This window comes from Parus major, chromosome 1, assembly GCF_001522545.3.
Source record: "Parus major isolate Abel chromosome 1, Parus_major1.1, whole genome shotgun sequence".
In the NCBI taxonomy this organism is placed as follows: Eukaryota; Metazoa; Chordata; class Aves; order Passeriformes; family Paridae; genus Parus; species Parus major.
Window position 1 is genome coordinate 71,770,299 of NC_031768.1, and position 17,843 is coordinate 71,788,141.

General features: G+C 40.7%; 1 protein-coding gene across 1 annotated transcript in view; it reads left to right on the top strand.

Moving 5' to 3' along the window:
* Nucleotides 1–17,843, top strand: part of ARHGAP20 (Rho GTPase activating protein 20) — a 58,421-nt gene that overhangs the window by 19,297 nt on the left and 21,281 nt on the right. Inside the window, exons 3-6 of the mRNA XM_015643046.1 lie at nt 8,220–8,390; nt 13,435–13,584; nt 15,419–15,460; nt 16,432–16,516. Of these exons, the coding sequence (XP_015498532.1) occupies nt 8,220–8,390; nt 13,435–13,584; nt 15,419–15,460; nt 16,432–16,516 (448 nt within the window). The remainder of the gene's footprint in view (nt 1–8,219; nt 8,391–13,434; nt 13,585–15,418; nt 15,461–16,431; nt 16,517–17,843) is intronic.

A 17,843-nucleotide genomic window follows, 5' to 3' on the forward strand; every position in this document is an offset into this window, starting at 1 on the left:
TAAAATAAAAATTTGTCCATTTATCTGAGTAAAACTTGCTCCCAGTCTCAACTAATATATCTTCCTTCCATTGTCCAGGCTTGTGCTTGCCCTGACAGTGCTGGAGAGTGGCTTGCAGCACATTTTAGTCCGAAGGCTTTGTGACCCTGTTGGGACTCACTGCTTGATCTTGGGTATAGTTTTCTGAGGTCCAGCTTGCCTGGGTAGAGTGAGGACAGCCCTGTGCTAGAGGCTGTGAACTGAGGCTGATACGTGCTCCAGGTCAGAGGATTCCCTGTGGGATCCAGAGGCACGGTCCCTAAGGGAAAATGCAGGGGTGAGGAGTGACTGCCCTGTATTTGTTCAAATACATTGCTTGTAAAAATGAAGTTGAACCAGTAAAGAACACATGTAAAGTAGAATCAGGCACTGTAAAATTTAGCAACTAATGCTCTTTGAAAAACTAAGCAGATCTCACTTTTTTCATGGTACAAAAGCTACTGTGCCCACAACGGTGATGGCCTAGGGGACTCTAAAGGAGTGCTGCAGAAAATAGACTTGCTGTTTCTGGAATGCTGCCCTGTTTCACAAAGTGCTGCTTCAACTGCATAAGATTTACCAAAGATAACAGCATGCAAACATGCCCAGCATCTTCAGAACGAAGCTCCCTTGGCATAACAGGGATCAATTGACAGCAGATTTTCAGAAATGGGTTGGCAGCCCATGTGATTAAGGGAGTTTTATGCTTGCTTATTAAAGTCCCTTCTATAAATAGTCCGTGTAAGTTTACAACTGCATACTAACTTTGTGCTGGCCTACATCTTACCTACCACCTTCCTGGAAAACACTCCTACTCTCCAAGCTCATGCTTTTTGTTCTTTCTTTTGGCCTCCAAGTATAATTATTATTTATTACAATAAAGTGCCCTACAAGTGTAGATTCAGGATCACGAAGATTTGAAGTGGGCAGATCCTGAGCACGTGGGTGACTCGCCAAGGGCACTGGTTGTGGTTCAGAAAGGAGCAGTTAGCACCTTTAAAAATGCAGAGATTTTATATCTCTATCTCTATATATATCTATAGCTATATATATCTACCTGTCTAAGTAAGGCTCTGAGCTGCAGATTGCTTCGTGTGGGTGAGCCTTGTCTGTGTTACCTTGTTCATGGTAATGGGAGCTGTGAATGCTCATCCCTGAGGCCAACAGGGCTTTGCGTGGTTGTGCTGAGCAGGAGATGGAGCTGGCTGGACTGAGCAAATCATGGGAAATGGGCATGGCTTTTGGCATCTATTTTAAGTTCCTTACACCATCTATAGATAGTTTGTGCCAAGCCAGAAGCTCTTACAAGGACATCTCCAGATAGATTGCGTTCTTGAGGAGTACTGTTGTATCTCCCTGTTTCTACCCTTTTCCATCTACAGCTGGTTTGAGGGAATGAGCAAGAACTTACACAGGGCTTTGCTTGTTCCTCAACTGTTTTTCAAAGACAAAGCCCCTTGCTGACAGATTTTGGAGGTAGCTCTGCAAATGGGTGTAGTGCAGTTGTAGCCTGCTTTCTCTTTACAACTGTTCTAGCCTGAGGAGTGATTATTCAAGCATATGCTTTAACAAGCTGCCAACATGATGGAAACTAAATTAATCAGGAGCTTAAACAGGACTGTCTCCATTGTCCTGTGTTCAGGCCTGAGCATGGACAATTGTTTTCAGTGTACAAGAAAAGCTCTTCTTTCATTTAGTTTTTCACTTTGCTCCTTTAGTGTACAGAACACAGTGATCTGTTTTGTGTGATTATTTTGGCAAAGTCTTGACAAAGATTTTGTCAAGTTGGCTAGAATATAGTTCAAGTCATAACCAGATTACCATTTATGATGGAATTTGATGTGTGTTGAAGTCCTGAAACCTTAACATTGCCCTTTGGTGCACTGTAAGGAGTGCTGCAAGGTGAGTGAGTCAGTACTCCCTGCTGAGTTACAGATTTGGTTGGGTTTTTTGTTCCACCTTACCTCTCCTTATTTGGCGAGCTCTTGCACACCAAATTGGACCTATTTGCTTTTGGTTAGTTCAAGAATTATTCTCACTACCTTATTAAGTTAATTACCTTGAATGCAAAACACTCTCTAGCCACCGTATGGGGTCTATGTCTGAGTGTTAATGGATTTTCAGCAGTAAACCATCTTGGCTTCCAATCCCCAGTTAGCAGGTCCTGCCTCATTAGCAAAAAAACAAGGAAACCATCTATTGAGATCCTACTGAAGTTCCTTCTCACAGGACTCTTTAGGAGCTTAAGGGTTGGAGTAGGTGGCACAGAAAGAAAGTACAAGTATTGTCACCTGATGTACAATATAAGCTCTGTTAACAAAGTGGAAGAACTTACTTTCTAGATCTTGCTTGCTTTTAGGGGTATCTCTGCTGGTCACAAGTGACATGTTTTCCCTGACTGCTGATCCATTTTGGCAAAAATCTGTAATGTGGGCTGAACTGTAAACATTTCTTATGGTGCAGATAGCTGCTGTTTTCACTAGCCCTGAAAGGATGTGAGTAGCTCCTGCTTCTCTCAGTGGGCTGCTCTAGCCCAAAGCTGTGATTCAGCGATGGTAAAATAATCTGAGAGACGAGAACTGAGAGACGCTGGAGTTGAAAGTTCATTGGCTTTGTTATTCCTAGAAGATAAATTGCTTATTCTTTAGAGCCATCCAAAACTGGCCTTTGAGATATACAAAGGAAGTCTGATGTCCCTAAACACGATGAGGAGGGTTAGCAGGTGCTCTGCTTGGTGGCCTCTCTAGCCTGTAGCCAAAACAAGGTTAGATTTATGCTGCAAGCTGCAAGCCCTATGCCTGTAGGCAGATCCCCTTCACTTTCTTCATAAATGACTTTGACATAGGACTTGAAGGTACACTTAACATCAGTTTGCTGATGACACCAAACTGGAAGGAACTGTTAACTTCCTGGAAGGCAGAGAGGCCCTGCAGAGAGATGTAGGCAAATTAGAGACATGGGCAGTCACCAGCTGCATGAAGTTTAACAGGACAAGCACTGGATTCTGCACCTGGCATGAGGCAATCGTGGATGTATGGACTGACTGGGGAGTGAGACGCTGGAAAGCAGCCCAGGGGGAAATGGATCTGTGGGTTCTGGTCAATGAGAAGTTGAATATGAGTCAGCAGTGCCCTGGTAGCCTGGAGGGCCAAGCATGTCCTGGGGTGCATCAAAAGCAGTGCGGGCAGCAGGTTGAGGAGGGGAGTCTCCCCCTCTACTTCACTATGGTGAGACCCTACCTGAAGTTCTAAGTCCAATTCTGGGGTCCCCAGCACAGAAAGAACATGAACCTATTGGAGCTGGGAGAGAAAAGCCATGAAGATTACTAGAAGGATGGAGCACCTCTCCTAAGAGGAAAGGCTGACAGAGTTGGAACTGTTCAGCCTGGAGAAGAGCTCTCTTGAGACCTTAGAGCAGCCTTCCAGTAGATAAAAGTGGCCTGTAACATGGTTTTCCTTGAGGAATGTTAAGATGCCCCATGCCTGGAAGGATTCGAGGTCAGGTTGGTCAGGGGTCTAATGTCCCTGCTCTTTGCAGAGGTGTTGGACTAGATGACCTTTTAAGGTCCCTTCCAGCCCAGGCTATTCTGTGACTGTGATTGAATGATTCTCATGGGTCCCTTCCACATCAGGATATTCCATGTTTCTATGACTGGTTTTATGAAAACTGGAAAGAGCTTCTGGTCCTTCCTTGAGCTTCAGCACCAGTGGAGGCATGCAGGATTTATACCTACAGTACATATTTGTTAAATGAGTGTAGGCCAAGTAAGAGGATTTGGAAAGGTATTACATATGTGTTTGACAGACCAAGTGCAGCCTCACACGTGGCTGGGCTGGATCAAATTTCAGCCTTTTGAATAGCTATCATTTCACTGCTCTGCTGATGAAAAGGTGAATTTCTCACCTACATCTTGAGAAGAACTTCAGAGGTTAAAAAGAGAAATGGCATTTTATTTCAATAGGTAACAGTCTTGCAGAGAGCACTGGTGCTGCATCGTAAGAGGAAATTGACTTCTGTGGCTGCAGAGAGATCATCAGTGGAGAAAAGTTCTGGCAGAGAACAATAACAAAAAAAAATGGAGTGAGGTTTAGGATGGAACATGAGCAGTCTGTGAGAGGAATGTCATATAGCTGAGATACCTGCAGCAGTTTATTCCAGCTTAGCTGCCTTGGAACAGGTTGTTCCCTTGAGGCATCTTAGAGCTTAATCTAAACCAATGATAGGCTGAAGTCATCATCAGCTGAAATCAGTGCAAAGCTTCCTATTGGAATAAATGACATTTGGATCATGGGTTTAGTAACAACTTAGCATGGACTGTTAAGCTGTCCTTCAAAAAGTGTATTTTCTTTTATTGTTTTTACTATAAATAGAGAATGAAGCTGATGTCTCCATTAACACCAAGAATAAACATTTTGTGGGTAATGCCATTCAGGTATCAGGTTTATTGGAAACCCCAAGGAAGCTCTTCAGGGGGAAGAAGTGTTTTTTTGTGTTTCTGTGGTTTCTGGTAAATACAGGATCAATGAAGTGAGCTCTGATGTTTGCTTTCACACCGAATGCATCCAAGATGTCTTTTTCAGTATTTGGCTGACTGCTGTAGATTTCACCCTTATGTGTTTCACCTACAAAATTGAAGTGGTCTTTTAAATCATAGTGTCTTTTGAATAGGCACAAAATTACTATTTTGATTAATTTGAAAAATAAGAGGTGTAAAAATTTATATTCTGGAAACACCCAGAGAGAAATCTTCAATTATCTTTCTACTGATTTCATCCAGCACAGTGATTTTAGTCTTTGCCTGAAGAGCTCAAGAATATCTCTGTAGATATCCTCAAATTACAGAATTTTCTCCTTAGTTAAAATCCCACATGGAAATTTCAGACCCCCATGATACTACATTTAGAAAAAAAATGTCCACTTAAGACTAATGGCAATGCCATTGAAACATCAGTGTCTGCCTTGCTTCCTTACAAAATGGAACATGACTGATCGCTGGCTCTACAGGATCCTCATCTAACCCCATCTTTCCAGAATCAGTTCATAGTTTCTTCTTAACAAACCTGGATGACAGCTTTTTTTTTTTTTCTGCCAAAATGGAAAGATGTTACTGTGTGGGATTTTTACATGTGCTAATCATAAAGTGATTTTTACGGAAACACAGGAAAGGCAGAGCCCTACATCACTGACTTTCATTTTTTATTAATATTAGGAATCATGTTGACCTGAGTTTTGCCTAATTTTATTGAAAGGAATTTTCAGAGAGTCAGTATTTACGTACTTAGCACTTTTTCAAAATTAAACCCATCTAATGGCCAGAAAAATTATTGAGCCATCAAAAACTGAACTGCAAGAATACCTCTCTCATATAAATCCCTATGCCTGAGGATATTGCTGATTTGCATTTTCTTCAATGTAACAACACTTGGGTGTCATTCATGTCATGTAACAAAGGAACATTAATTGAGAGGATCAAAAGCCTGCTTTCCAAAAGACATTTTTGTCACTGCTGACGTGAATTTCCTCCATGTTCCTTGTTTCTGGGGTGTTAGAAGATTGAAGATTCTGGCTAAATTAATGGCTTTGATTTTTTTTTTCCCCCCACTTTGAAGAATATATTGGCACTTTTTTTGTTTTTTAATAAGGCTGATCAGGTAAGTTCTAATATTAGTGTATGTAAGAGTGCTTATTAAAGTTCAGGTGACAGATGTGCTTGAGATGCACTGGCTAAAAAGACAGTTTAATTTGCTTGACCCTGCTGGCATTACTAAATCTACTACACCTTCATTTGTGTACCAACATGGCAAAAGTTTTGCTTAGTTTAATTTGAGGGGCTCCTGGGCTTATGAATCATCATGTGGAAAACGTACAAATAGGAATCATCAAACAGAATTGCCTATATGGAGACACAAAAGCCGGACCTTATGACTGTAAGATTGCTTACAGCAGTGTAACATGGAAAGGGTTTTCCTCAGAGTTGTTGTTACTGGGTTCAAGTACAGGTGAGCATAATCTATGAGGTAAAGACCGTGCATGACTTTCATGCAGCTGACAAGGTAGACTCATCAGCATTCCTGAATTCTGTGCCAAGTGCTGCTAGGGAGTTAATGAAATGAAGTCACAGTTGCCTAACACTCATTGATCAACTGGTGAGGTGGCAATTTCTAGTCCTATGGGAATGGCAGGGTAGGAAAGGTGCTTGTTGGCTCCTGTTGATGGGCACACAATGTGTATCCCCGTTATGCTGGACCAAAACTCCTCCCTCTGCTTTAGCCTCCACGCGTCTGGACACCACTTCTGCATAGGAATGATCAAATAACTTAGGTTTGCATTATTAATTCTGTAAGTAATTCCTCTTCTTTCTCTCTTACCTGAAGGGCTAGGTAATGAAAGACAAGATTAAGACACAGTTTAAGGCAAAATAAGTTGAGGAATTCTTTTAAAAACTGAAGGCTCCAAGGCCAAATCTGAGGCCCTTCCCAACAAGTAGAAATCCTTGCCAGCTCCTTATACATCAGTGAAAGTGTGTCCTGCTAATGTAGGCCAATCTTAGAGCTTATCCTTTCTCTCCCAGCTGTTAGGATTTCCTAAATAACTTTCTGCATAATCCAGCCACAGGTATCAAGGAGAGGAGGGTTATGAGTCATCCAGGCTCTAAGAGAGGTACAAGGTTTATGACCTTCTTTGAAGGTTTCCTGTGCTTGCTCTTGTTTTCTTTCATTTCCCTCCACCTATTTTGTTTTGTGTCTTTCACTGTATAAAGCTTCATCTCTTCTCCCAGAAAAGTCATTAGGTGTTTGTCATCCATTCCAGTGGGACCAGGAATAAACTGGAATTGCAGAACTGTTCCCTTCAGCTTGCCCTTGCCAAGCTGATCCTGCCTGATAAGTGTTAGCTTAATTTTTTTTAATTAGTTGAATTATATTTTGAGGGGGAAAAAAAGTAAATACATTTGAATACAAATTGAACTGATTTGTTTTGCCAGAGGGAAATGGTTCATTTGGAGGCATCATATGGGAAAGCAAATAATTGAAAAGTTGGATTTTACGATCATGAGTAAAGATACTGATGGTTCCTGGATTTAATCCAGAAATTCATTATTTAAGGCACACCAGGGTATAGGAGACCCAGGTTCTGTTCTGTCAGCTTTTTGTGAGAACTTGAGGCCATCCCTCTGGCTTTCCAAGGGAGAGTCTGACCTGCTACAAGCTTCTAGGGAACCCTAGAGAAGGAGTGTCCTTCTCTTAGACCCTCACAATAATTTGGTTTGGCTCCATAAAAATGGTCATTTGTTAGAGCAAGGCTCAGAAAGTAGGCATATCCTGTCTGAGTGAGTAAACCTGACCATTGTGTTAGAGAAAATCTATTTCTGCTTTAATAACTATTCAGCTGCTTTATGTAGAACAGTTAGATCAGGAGAGTTTGAGAGAATCATGTCTGCACCTTGGGCTGCAAATTATTCAATACCTCCTTAGACAAGATCAGTGTCTTCTAGGGGAGAGCCTGGTATTTCCCCACAGGCTTGGGTTTGGATTGCCCTGCAGCCTCAAATGAGCATAGCTATGCTCCAGCCACACAGCCAAACCCTGCAGCAGGAGCTTACTTCAGTGTCTGTGGGTTGTGTGCTGGGAGATAGAAAGGCTGAGCAGCCTTCTCATGTTGCATCTAGTACATGGTGTGTCTCTAGCAGGGTTCAGTAACACCTTTTATTTGTCATCATTTCTGAATAATTTCTATAAATGGCTTTTAACCCTGAGCATGAGCCCTATTCTGATCAAGGTAGATGTGCAATTATCATGCCTATGTGTCCTCTGTCTTTTTGGAGAGCATACAAGAGACAGAAAATTTTCTCTAAGACTTCAATACAAAGGGATTGTATACAAATTGTATTTGTATACAAATACAAATAGCAAAAATGGGAAGGGCTGTGTCTATATGGTTGTACTTTGCTGAATGCAGTCATGCTAAATGCTACAGCTTTTACAGCTTGGGCTGTAAAGGTTCAGAGAGGACAGTCCCTAACAGATTTTGTGTCAGATTCTGACTGCTGAATTATCCTGTAAGTGTCTCTCACCTTTCAATGAAATGTGGTCAAATAAATTACTTTTTGGCAGCGGGTGTGGGAAGTCAGTGTCTGGTTCTCACTCACAGGCAACTAGCTGATTTGCTTTCCTTTATTCCATTTTTTTTCTGTGTTTTTGCAGGGAAGGCTGCTTGTCCCCCATCAGCCCAGAGGCATGGCCCCTTGTGCAGTCTTTCATATGCCACAACCGAACGTTCATCCTGGACGGCCACGTGCAGCTGAAGACGAGTCTGCAAACCCAGGAGCGACACCTTTTCCTCTTCACAGACCTTCTGGTTGTTGCCAAGTCCAAGTGAGTACAGCCCCTCAGGCACTGCTCCTGCAGAGCAGACCTTTCCTTCAGTGGAACATTGCACAGATTGCCAGAATGCTTTTTTAGTAGCAAATTTTCCCTAAATCATAAGGAAATGTTTTCTTTTGACCTCTCCAGGGACCTTTGACAACCTCATAGCCATAGGGAAATTTCAGGATGCAGCATTTTATGGAAGTATCAGATATTTTTTGATATATTTCTTGTTTTCTGTCATCTTCTCCACTTTGGGAATGCAGTGTCACAAAAGACTCATTGGTGCTCAGCTATGTCCAGTGTGCTACCTTCAACTTCATGTTTTAGACAGGTCATCCTCAGTCTTATGGGGTTTGGAAAACACCAGTGGTTGTGTTGTAGAGGAATTAGAGGTTTTAACCCTTACCTGGAAGCTGCTTTGATGCACACCAGGGATGAGCAGCTGTATAAAACTAGAGATTGCAGGCGGCACTGCAGTGTCTGTCTCTGTGGGTTGTCCTTCTGTGCCAGAAGGAGCTTGGGGAAGGGAAAGCCATGCTGAGCAGTCTGGGTAGCGTTCATGTGTAATCAGGTTTGCTGTTGAGCTCTGATTATTCACTCTACCATTCACAATTAAATCACATTTACAGGCTTGAAGCATGCCAGCTTCATGTGGCATTTGTGGTTTAAGGCAGTTTTAGAGGGTGCTTTCACTTGTTGTTATGGAGGAATAATAATAAAAAATCCTGATGTAGCTTCACTCTCTGTTAGGCACTGTGCTGTGGTTTCACAGGGTGGGCAATCTTAAAGTGAATTCTGGGCTTTTGCAATGTGTTGTTTTGCTTAAGCAATTGTTTCAGGGGCTTCTGGGAAAAGCCAGAAGAAATCTGTGTTTTATGTAGAAATCTGAGCTGTGTCTGTTTGAATCATACATAGTCAACATAACCCCCTCCCAGCTGAACTCCTTCACTTGATGTGGTGTGACAACACAGAGGATATTTTACACAAACATGTTCCGCTATGGGTGGGTGGAGAGCATAAGGATATTTAGGGGAAATCTTGGTATTCTACCAGCACCAGCAGTAACAGCACTGTTACTGTATTCATTGCTGTTTGTTGCTGGTTCAGGGTGGAATTCACCTCACCTAATTCAGCTGTAAAGTGAAATACCTCCAACTTACATAGATTTCTGGGTTCCTCTTACAGTCACTGAGGCAAAACCAGCTCCTTATTGTGGAAAACTCACCTGTGCTGAAAGAGCATTGATAGTAGATGAGGGGGGTCATGCTCTTGGGGGTCTCCGTCTCTGTCCACTGGCTTAGCTTCTAAATTGTGGGAGAGTAGAGTCAGGAGGGATAAAGCCCTCTCTACCTGGTCAGCCTGCTGAGCACAAGATGTGTTACAGCCCCAGGCTGAGCTGCACATTGCTGCAGGTTTGGATGTATCCCAGTGGGACTATTTGCATAGGAAAGCACTAGTTGGTGTAACTGCACAAAAATCTGGTCCCTAGGGAGTAATAGCAGCTCCTACAGCATGTGATTTAACGTGGGGAAGAGACAAAATGTTTAAAAAAGGTGGAAGAGGACAATTTGTGCTTTAGCATGTGAAAAAAGGGGGGTGGGGTGAGCAAGTCTTTTCTAGAAATGGTAAAAATAGTATTTTGAGTGATTTCATGTATTTTGAAGAACTAATTGGGATGTTCTCTCTACAGCTGCCCTGTCAGCAATTAAAGCATCAGAGCTGTCACTAATGAATACTACTTAAAAATCAGCATTTTTAAATCTGTCGCACACTAAAATGCCAATGCTGATTCCTAGAAAGAAAACCCGAGTGTGTATATTGCTATGTGGCCGTGACTGTTGATTGCTATTGACTTTTTAATAGCTGGTACAGAGTCAAAGCAGTAAGACTAGGACAGAATTAATGATACAGTTGAATCTGACTTCACATCAGAATTATTCCTTGTGAATAATTCTGTCTTAAGTAGTTTTTCAGCTTGGGCCATATGAACCTCTAGGGTATCTTCGGTCCAGCTGGGCCCCGTGCGGGTGTGAGCTCAGCTGCAGGTGACCAGTCACTGTACAAATGGAGCTCAGACAATCAGCTTTGTATGATCAGCAAATAGGTACAGTTTTTTTCTAAAGAGAACAAGTGTCTTGTGTCCTTTGAGCTTGCTGAGTAAACTGCTTGTACAGTGCTGAGCTCCTGCTTAAAGGCAACAAATTGGCATTGCTCCCATTGGAATTTGTGAGGGGTGAGTCCTCTCTAGAATTGGTCCATATATGACTTTGGACAAGGGGCCTCTGGGTTAATTTTTTTGCTATTTTCTAATAATTTCTGAAATACAAACTCCTACTCTTTACAATGATGCGTTACACCAGTTTATAAAAAATAAGAATGATACTCACATGCTGTGTTCCTCTGCTGCCCTGTCTGTCACCACCTTTATCTGAGGGTTAAGTCACAAATGAATTTACTGAAAGAATTTTTCTAACTAAACCAAAGTTAAGTATATAAAATGTTATACTCTTTTTTATATATTGATTAGATTTCTTACAGTGTATGCTTTTATTTGGCAGAGTAAATATTTCAAGGATCTGTCAATTCAATGATGAAGGTGTCTCATGTAAGTTTTTGTGTGGGAGATACAGAGAAAGGGTTTCCTTTTTCTCCTTTGTAATGTGCCCCTGTGTACATACACGTGCCTTTGAAGGGTATTTTCCTGAAGTGACAGGACATAGGAATTAATGGCTGAGTTCATACATGGAATTACGGTAGCAGTCTCTCAGTAGATCCATAAATGGTTTTATTGGATCATTCAGTTTAGGAGACTAGCAAATCTAGAGAGAAAATAATCTTCCATCTGTTATTGGCTGCAAGGTGTCCGATTGTAAGCAAAAGGAACTGTGTGTGCTTTGCAGAGTACACAACTTGGGGTGTGTCAATATCTACAGCATTGGTCTTCATGATTTTTCTGTTGATTTTAGTTGATTTGGGATCTGCCAGATATTGACAGTATATCTGCTAGGGGACTTCCTTAAAAAATAAACAATACTCATTAGATTGTTATTGTACCCGTTTTTTAAATGTTCTTCCATGCTGCTTCCTAAGTCAGCAATATATTCATGTCCAGTGGTAATGCTTTGGCATTTAAATAGAAGACCCATGTTTCACAAATGCTGAGAAGCCATGGATTGCATAAAGGGTGTGGCAGATAGGGATAGAACTATACTTCAGGCTCTTTAGATGTTAATGGAGGCTACTGTTTCAGCACCTCTGGAAACCAGGCCACTTGAATACTGATAATAGCTGAAAGCTGTGACTAGGCATGGCAAACAGGGTAAGAATATACATCAAGCATGATTGGAGAACATCCTTGTGTTTCTGCCAACGCCCTGCTGACACCTGCTACTGGCACTGTAGGGATCTGGCTTTATGGACTGTAAATATTAAAAAAAATCAAACAGCATGTAGAGTGTTCAATGTACTGGGTAATGGCAAAAAGAAGTTGAGGAGGAAGGGAGGTTCAGCAGATTTATCTGGTGGAGTCATACAAGACATCCACTTATTAATATCTACATTAGAATTCACAGCTTTATTTTTTTGTAAATCTACATTTTCTCAATTCATTCCATGGTCAGAATACAGTTATTTTTGTATTCTTGACAGATCTTACTTGTTGCATCGTAAACTGATTTGCTAACAAGAATGTTGAAATATGCTCCTGTACTTTAAGTTTCTCTTTGATTGGGTAGCAAAATGTCATAAAGCGAGGTGAAATGTTCAGCTGATCAGGAGACACCATAACCTTAGGCTCGGTATGTAATGATGGTTCTTTCTTGGCCTTCCTCTGAATGTGCTACACTATCCCACCACACCTGTTAGCACAATGTCAGCTGGAAAATTCAGACCAACCAAGTTCATCTATGCCCTCTTTAAAGCCACAAGGTTCAACTGCTTTCGTGTTTCAGACTGTATTAGTTCAGTCTGCCCCAAATCAAATACCTTGTAGACGAGGCTAATCTCGGAGAAGGCAGTCCATGTGCGCCAAAGGCCTAAGAAACTGCTTACCTGGAGTATTTATTTATAAAGCACTAATCACCATGGTGCCCAGCGCTGTCCCCATCCACATCTGCAGCACAGTGGTGAGCTGATGTGCTCTTGGTTTCAGGGAGCCAGCCTTTCCCTTCTGGCCCAGGAGAACCATAGCTCAGGTAACTCTGCAGGGCTTGGAGAGAGTGGCTGTAGCAGTGCTACAGAACTGGATTGACTTTGGGAGTTTTTACTTGTTTCTCACATAGCACTAGCACTCACCAATCCTACAAAGGAAGGACACTTATAAAGAGAAATCTATGTGAAGAAAAGAGTTGAAGTTAACATGTGAAATTCTGTAAATTTGTCCTTTACTCAATTGTTTAGTAGCATAAAACATAGCAAGGGCCAAATTTTTAAAAATTGGGAAAATTATGTCAATGAGTAAATATTTTGAGAATGTGCAAGGTCTTAGCTCATTCAAGTGGTGTGGTCCTAAAGTTACCACGTAGAAAATTTGTGAAGGTTTTGTGGTGACCTGTGCTGTAGTTAACACAAATGGCAATTTTCTGCTTGTTCTTTCTTCCAGTTTGCTTCATTTGTCCTGGCCTTGTTGTCACTACTTAAACTCATCATAATTTTTTGAACTTGGGGCTAAGCAATAGAACTGTATTGTGACCTCCTCAATGGCATTAAAGTCACTGAAGGTAAAGTCAAATACAAGTGGCAATCTTTTTCTCATAGCAAGATTTGGAGGGCAACTCTAGACATGGACAGATTTCTCCTGAGAAGGGCCATGTCCAGGGACACCAGAAGCAATCTGCTTATTCCACAGAGAAGAGATTTGTTGATCCCATTTAAATGAAAAAATGGTATGTTTTAACATGCAACCATTAAAAGATTAACTGAGGCAGAAGTGCTTCTTCTATCAGCTCCAGTGCAAGCCTGACGTGTGCCTGAAGGAAAAAGACCCTCTATTTGTTAAATCTGCCTTCTGTGTTTCCATGTGTGTGACACACCTGTGAATTTCCACCTGCAGGTCACACTCTCATTTCAAACTGAAGTGCCAAGCGCGTCTCTGTGAGATGTGGACAGCATTTTGTACAGAAGAAGTCTGTGAAGGCAGCACAGACCCAGACCGGTCCTTTGTTTTGGGCTGGCCCACCACAAACTGTGTGGCAAATTTCAGGTAAGAATTGGATGTATTTTATTTAACAAGTTATGTAAATGTTTCCAGGCTGACAGGTAACGAGACTATCACAGATTCATTTCAGCACCAGTGAATGTGGGGAGCAGGGACTTGCTGATTCTTAAACCAGTTCCTTCTACTGCTCAGAGCAAGTTTCTCTCCATACCTTATTTTCCATCTCGCTTATCATTTTAAAAATTGAGAAAAAAGTGATTTGGCAAAGCACTTTTGTGCTGCAGACTTGCTTAGCAGAAATTACCTGGTTTTTGTGTAACTTGACAAACACCTTGGCTAATTAATAAGATGAACTACAAATATTAAACAGCCAAGCTAATGAAAGGATCAAAGACACTCTGGTAAGACAGTTTTAAACAGAAGGCCATGTATTGGAAGTAGCAGGAAGCATACAGTGAAATACTGATTTTGTCCTATTTCTCTTTTCGATTTAATTGTGCCAGAGAAAATGTCAAAATTCCTCTTAAAGCCAAATCTCTGAATTTTAATAGAGAGAAAAAAAAATTTCTCTGTCTTTGCAGCATTGACTGTAAGACACATAAGGGCTGTAGAGGTAATTTCAGTGATTAGGATAATTTTAGTCTCAGCAGGAGGGCTCTTTCGTCACTTTGGATGAGGGAGGGCACCATCCCCCTGAAATCCCAGCTGCTTAGCTACATTAATTTGCCTGAGTCTTGGAAAAGGCATTTTCTTCTTTATCAACACAGAGCAAAAGCTGAAGTATCTGGCTTAATTTCTATGTCCCATTGTCCATACCTAAGGACAATGTTGTCTACAAACTGCACTCTCTGGAGCTGGTTGTGCTGTTTATGTTTTTTACACTTAATAGTCCTGAGACAGAGATTAAATTTTCTGTTGATTTTCAATTGAAATCTTGCCAATAAACAGGAGCTTTGATCTAAAGACAGTATGTGATCCTTTATAGCTAACTGAAAGTAGTTGAATAGAAAAACAATAGCTTCAGTCAAAAAGAGACAGAGATTTTATAGAAATGAAATTATTTGATGTCTGGAGGTACACAGAAAAATCTGAAGTGCCATGCATGAGTGCACAGATGTCTGTCCAGCAGAACTGATACAACCAAATCCAGAATCATATTTGTAACATTTAAAAAATGCATTTCCCTCGCACTGAGTAGGTTTGTAGTTCCCTAAATGCAGAAATTTGAAAAACTTGATTTGCAAAAGCAGCAGTGGGAATAGCAGTTACATCTGGGACAGGATTTAAATCAAAAAAGTTGAAGCAAAATTAGGTTAGATTCCTTGAACTGCCATATTATTAGCTATGTTTTACTGGACAGCTTTGTATCCTTCCAAGTATATACATGAGATAAAGATAAATGAGATAAGCATCAAAATGTCTAAAGTTAAACCCTACTAAGTAAAATGGGCTTATATATACTTTGTGATGTGCTGATAAAACAAGTAATAAATAAGATAATTAGAATAGTGAAAGTGAAAAGAAATCTGTGTACCTGAGGAAATACCTTTAAACTTTTGAATTAAACTCTTTTTTTTAAAGTACCCTCCTTTTCTAGTTGGACATTTCTTTAAGAACTCAACACTTTTCCTGCTGAGATCACTGGTGAATCTTTACCTTCTGTGGCAAAAACTGGGGTTTTTGATCTCCCTGACAGGCTTTTCAGTTGACTTTGCAGAGAAGCAGACTTTTCATTCAAATCTGGATAAACCTTTTAGTTTTCGTAGGTATTTATGTAATTGCAAACAGGAAACAGTCCATTCCATTGTGGTTTGTAGAAAGGCTATGTTGGTATTAGAATGATGGCTGATTTGTCCTGTTTTTTGTTTAATTCTTTTAGGTCTGCAGAACAAAAGGAAACATGGCTGTCTTTTTTGCAAAGGTACTTTATTATATGGTCTTTAAAGACACTGGAAAGAGTCTTGGTCTAGACCAGTGATTCCCCCAAGCTGTGGTGCCTATGCCTTTATGATAGATAAGCTCTTTCAAAGTGATATTAAGAAAAAAAAAATCTTATATCTTCTCCCTCAGAAGATGTTTGTTTTCATGCAACAATCCCTGTGCAAGGAGGGAATTGCTTCTCTGTGCTCAGCAGAGAACTGGAGCAATTCCTATCACACATTGATCCTTCCCAACACAGCAGCAGGAGCCTCTGCCACTGTGGCTCAAGTTGAGCCTGGAGCTCTTTCCATGGAGGTGGCATTCAAGCAAGCCCAGCTCAGAAACCCCTGCTCTAACCTGTTTGCTGCTCAAGACTGGCTGTACTTTGCTCTGAAAAAACATGCCCAAAGCTGGAGGGTAAGGTGGGAGGGTTTGCATAAATGGAGCTGTCTTATTTCATTCAGTTTTTTGGACAGAAAACTACTAGTGATGGTTCTGTTTTCTGGTCACCCAGTTCTTCTGGTTGAGGCTTGTGTCGTTACCTGATTCTTCAGAGTACCTGGGTTGTTTAAATCATCCTTGCTGGGATGATTTCCAGTTCTCTGTTCTCCTGTTCAGTCCTTTGAACTAGTCTGTACTGATGTAACTGATTCCAGTAGGAGTCTGTAGTGCAGACTGAGGTATCATGATAGTCGGTAGTTTTAGCTTGATTTTTTCCTATTCTCTTTCTCTGCTGCCTACTCTGATTTCTGCCATGAGCTTCAGTACAAGAGGGCATTACTGGAGACCACACTCAGCATCTCTTCCAGATACTGCTGGATGCTTTCTTGTCCTCAGAGACGTTTGTACTGCAGTACATCTGCAAACATTCTCCTTCTTACCAAGTTACTGCTTGATGGCTGTATAAATCTATGTCTTGCTATTTATGTGTGCAATATTAAAAATTTACTTTTTTTGTACTTGTTTTGTCAGTCGAATAAGAGAAGAGAAGGAAAAAGACAATCCTAAAAGCATTCCTCTGACAATAATTGCAAAGGACGTGGGAACTTGTGCATACGTAAGTGTTCTTGAGCTAAACCGGGTTCTAAATCCACATCACCTATGAGTGCTGTTCACCTGCCAATCCTTTGGCTATTGAGAGGTTTCCTTTGATTTACAATCTCCATTAAGGATTCAGCCCCTTGAAAAGTCTTGTCCTAGACAGCCCTGAAATGTTTGTTCTTTGTCTTTAATACATGATTTCCGTTTTAAAGGCAGTGTGCTTGGTTAGAAATACTGGTTCTGGCACATGAACTAAAGAATGTACAGTGTGAAGTCCCAAGAAACACCTCTTGCAGAATTTATGCATAAGCATCTCTAGAAATGTCAGTATAATGTTCCTTTATTTTTTTGCTTGTAAAACTTATCTAATCCCACAGCTGCCGTCATTAAATTCTGCAAAGTTGTGGTTGTTTTATTGTTTATAATGATCTTTAGTCAGTAAAGCAGTGTATGAGAACACCCTGAAATTGCCTTAAGCATGTTAATCATCAAGTAATTGATGTCAGTGAATTTATAGACAAAGAGTAGATGGTAAAGGAAAGTCATCCATAGCATGATTTGTACCTTTTTGACTATATAATTTTAACCAATTTAAGCTACTTTCTTGGATATAGCCAGTTCCATAGAGATACCCTACCATTCAGTGATAATCAATCAATTCTTCCCCTGCTTTTTGTCTTTTCTTTCTTACTGTGCCTGTGACATCTGTATTTCAAACTTAGATTCCTAAGGAGCATGGGCAAGGGCATAAGAAATTTTTGCAGAAGTTAGATTTCACTGTAAGTCTTTGCCCAACAATGACTCTCCACTTAGAATTCTATATTATCATAAATGTACGCATAAAGGAGTCTGTCTTTTTTCTTTTTTTATCTCCCAGAAAATCATTATTAAGGTAAACAATGATAGAATTGCCATGTTGCTAAAACAAATGTTAATAAGCAATACTAGTAATGTGACAGTTCAAATGCAGGACTGTAGATCAAGGTCTGCTCAGGTGTAAAAGTCTATAAATCATACATGCACTCAGGTGTTGCAGTCTTGTACCAGGGTTTGTTGGGGCTTTCTGCCCTGTCTTCTCTCCTTAGCTATAATTAGTTCTTGTGCCATATATGGTCTCTTGATACTGGCAGTCCTAGGAACCACACACTGCAGTCTAGATATTATCAGTAATAAAACAGAGGAGGAACAGAACAGATGGAAATTTTGCGATGCACGTAGTTCTTACGGTGCTGTGGTTCCTGTGCTACAGCAGCTGGAGATGCCCAAGAATTATTTCATATTTGGACAGTAAGGTAGGCTGAACACAAGGCACAAACTATATTCTAGCCAAGAGCAAAATTTAT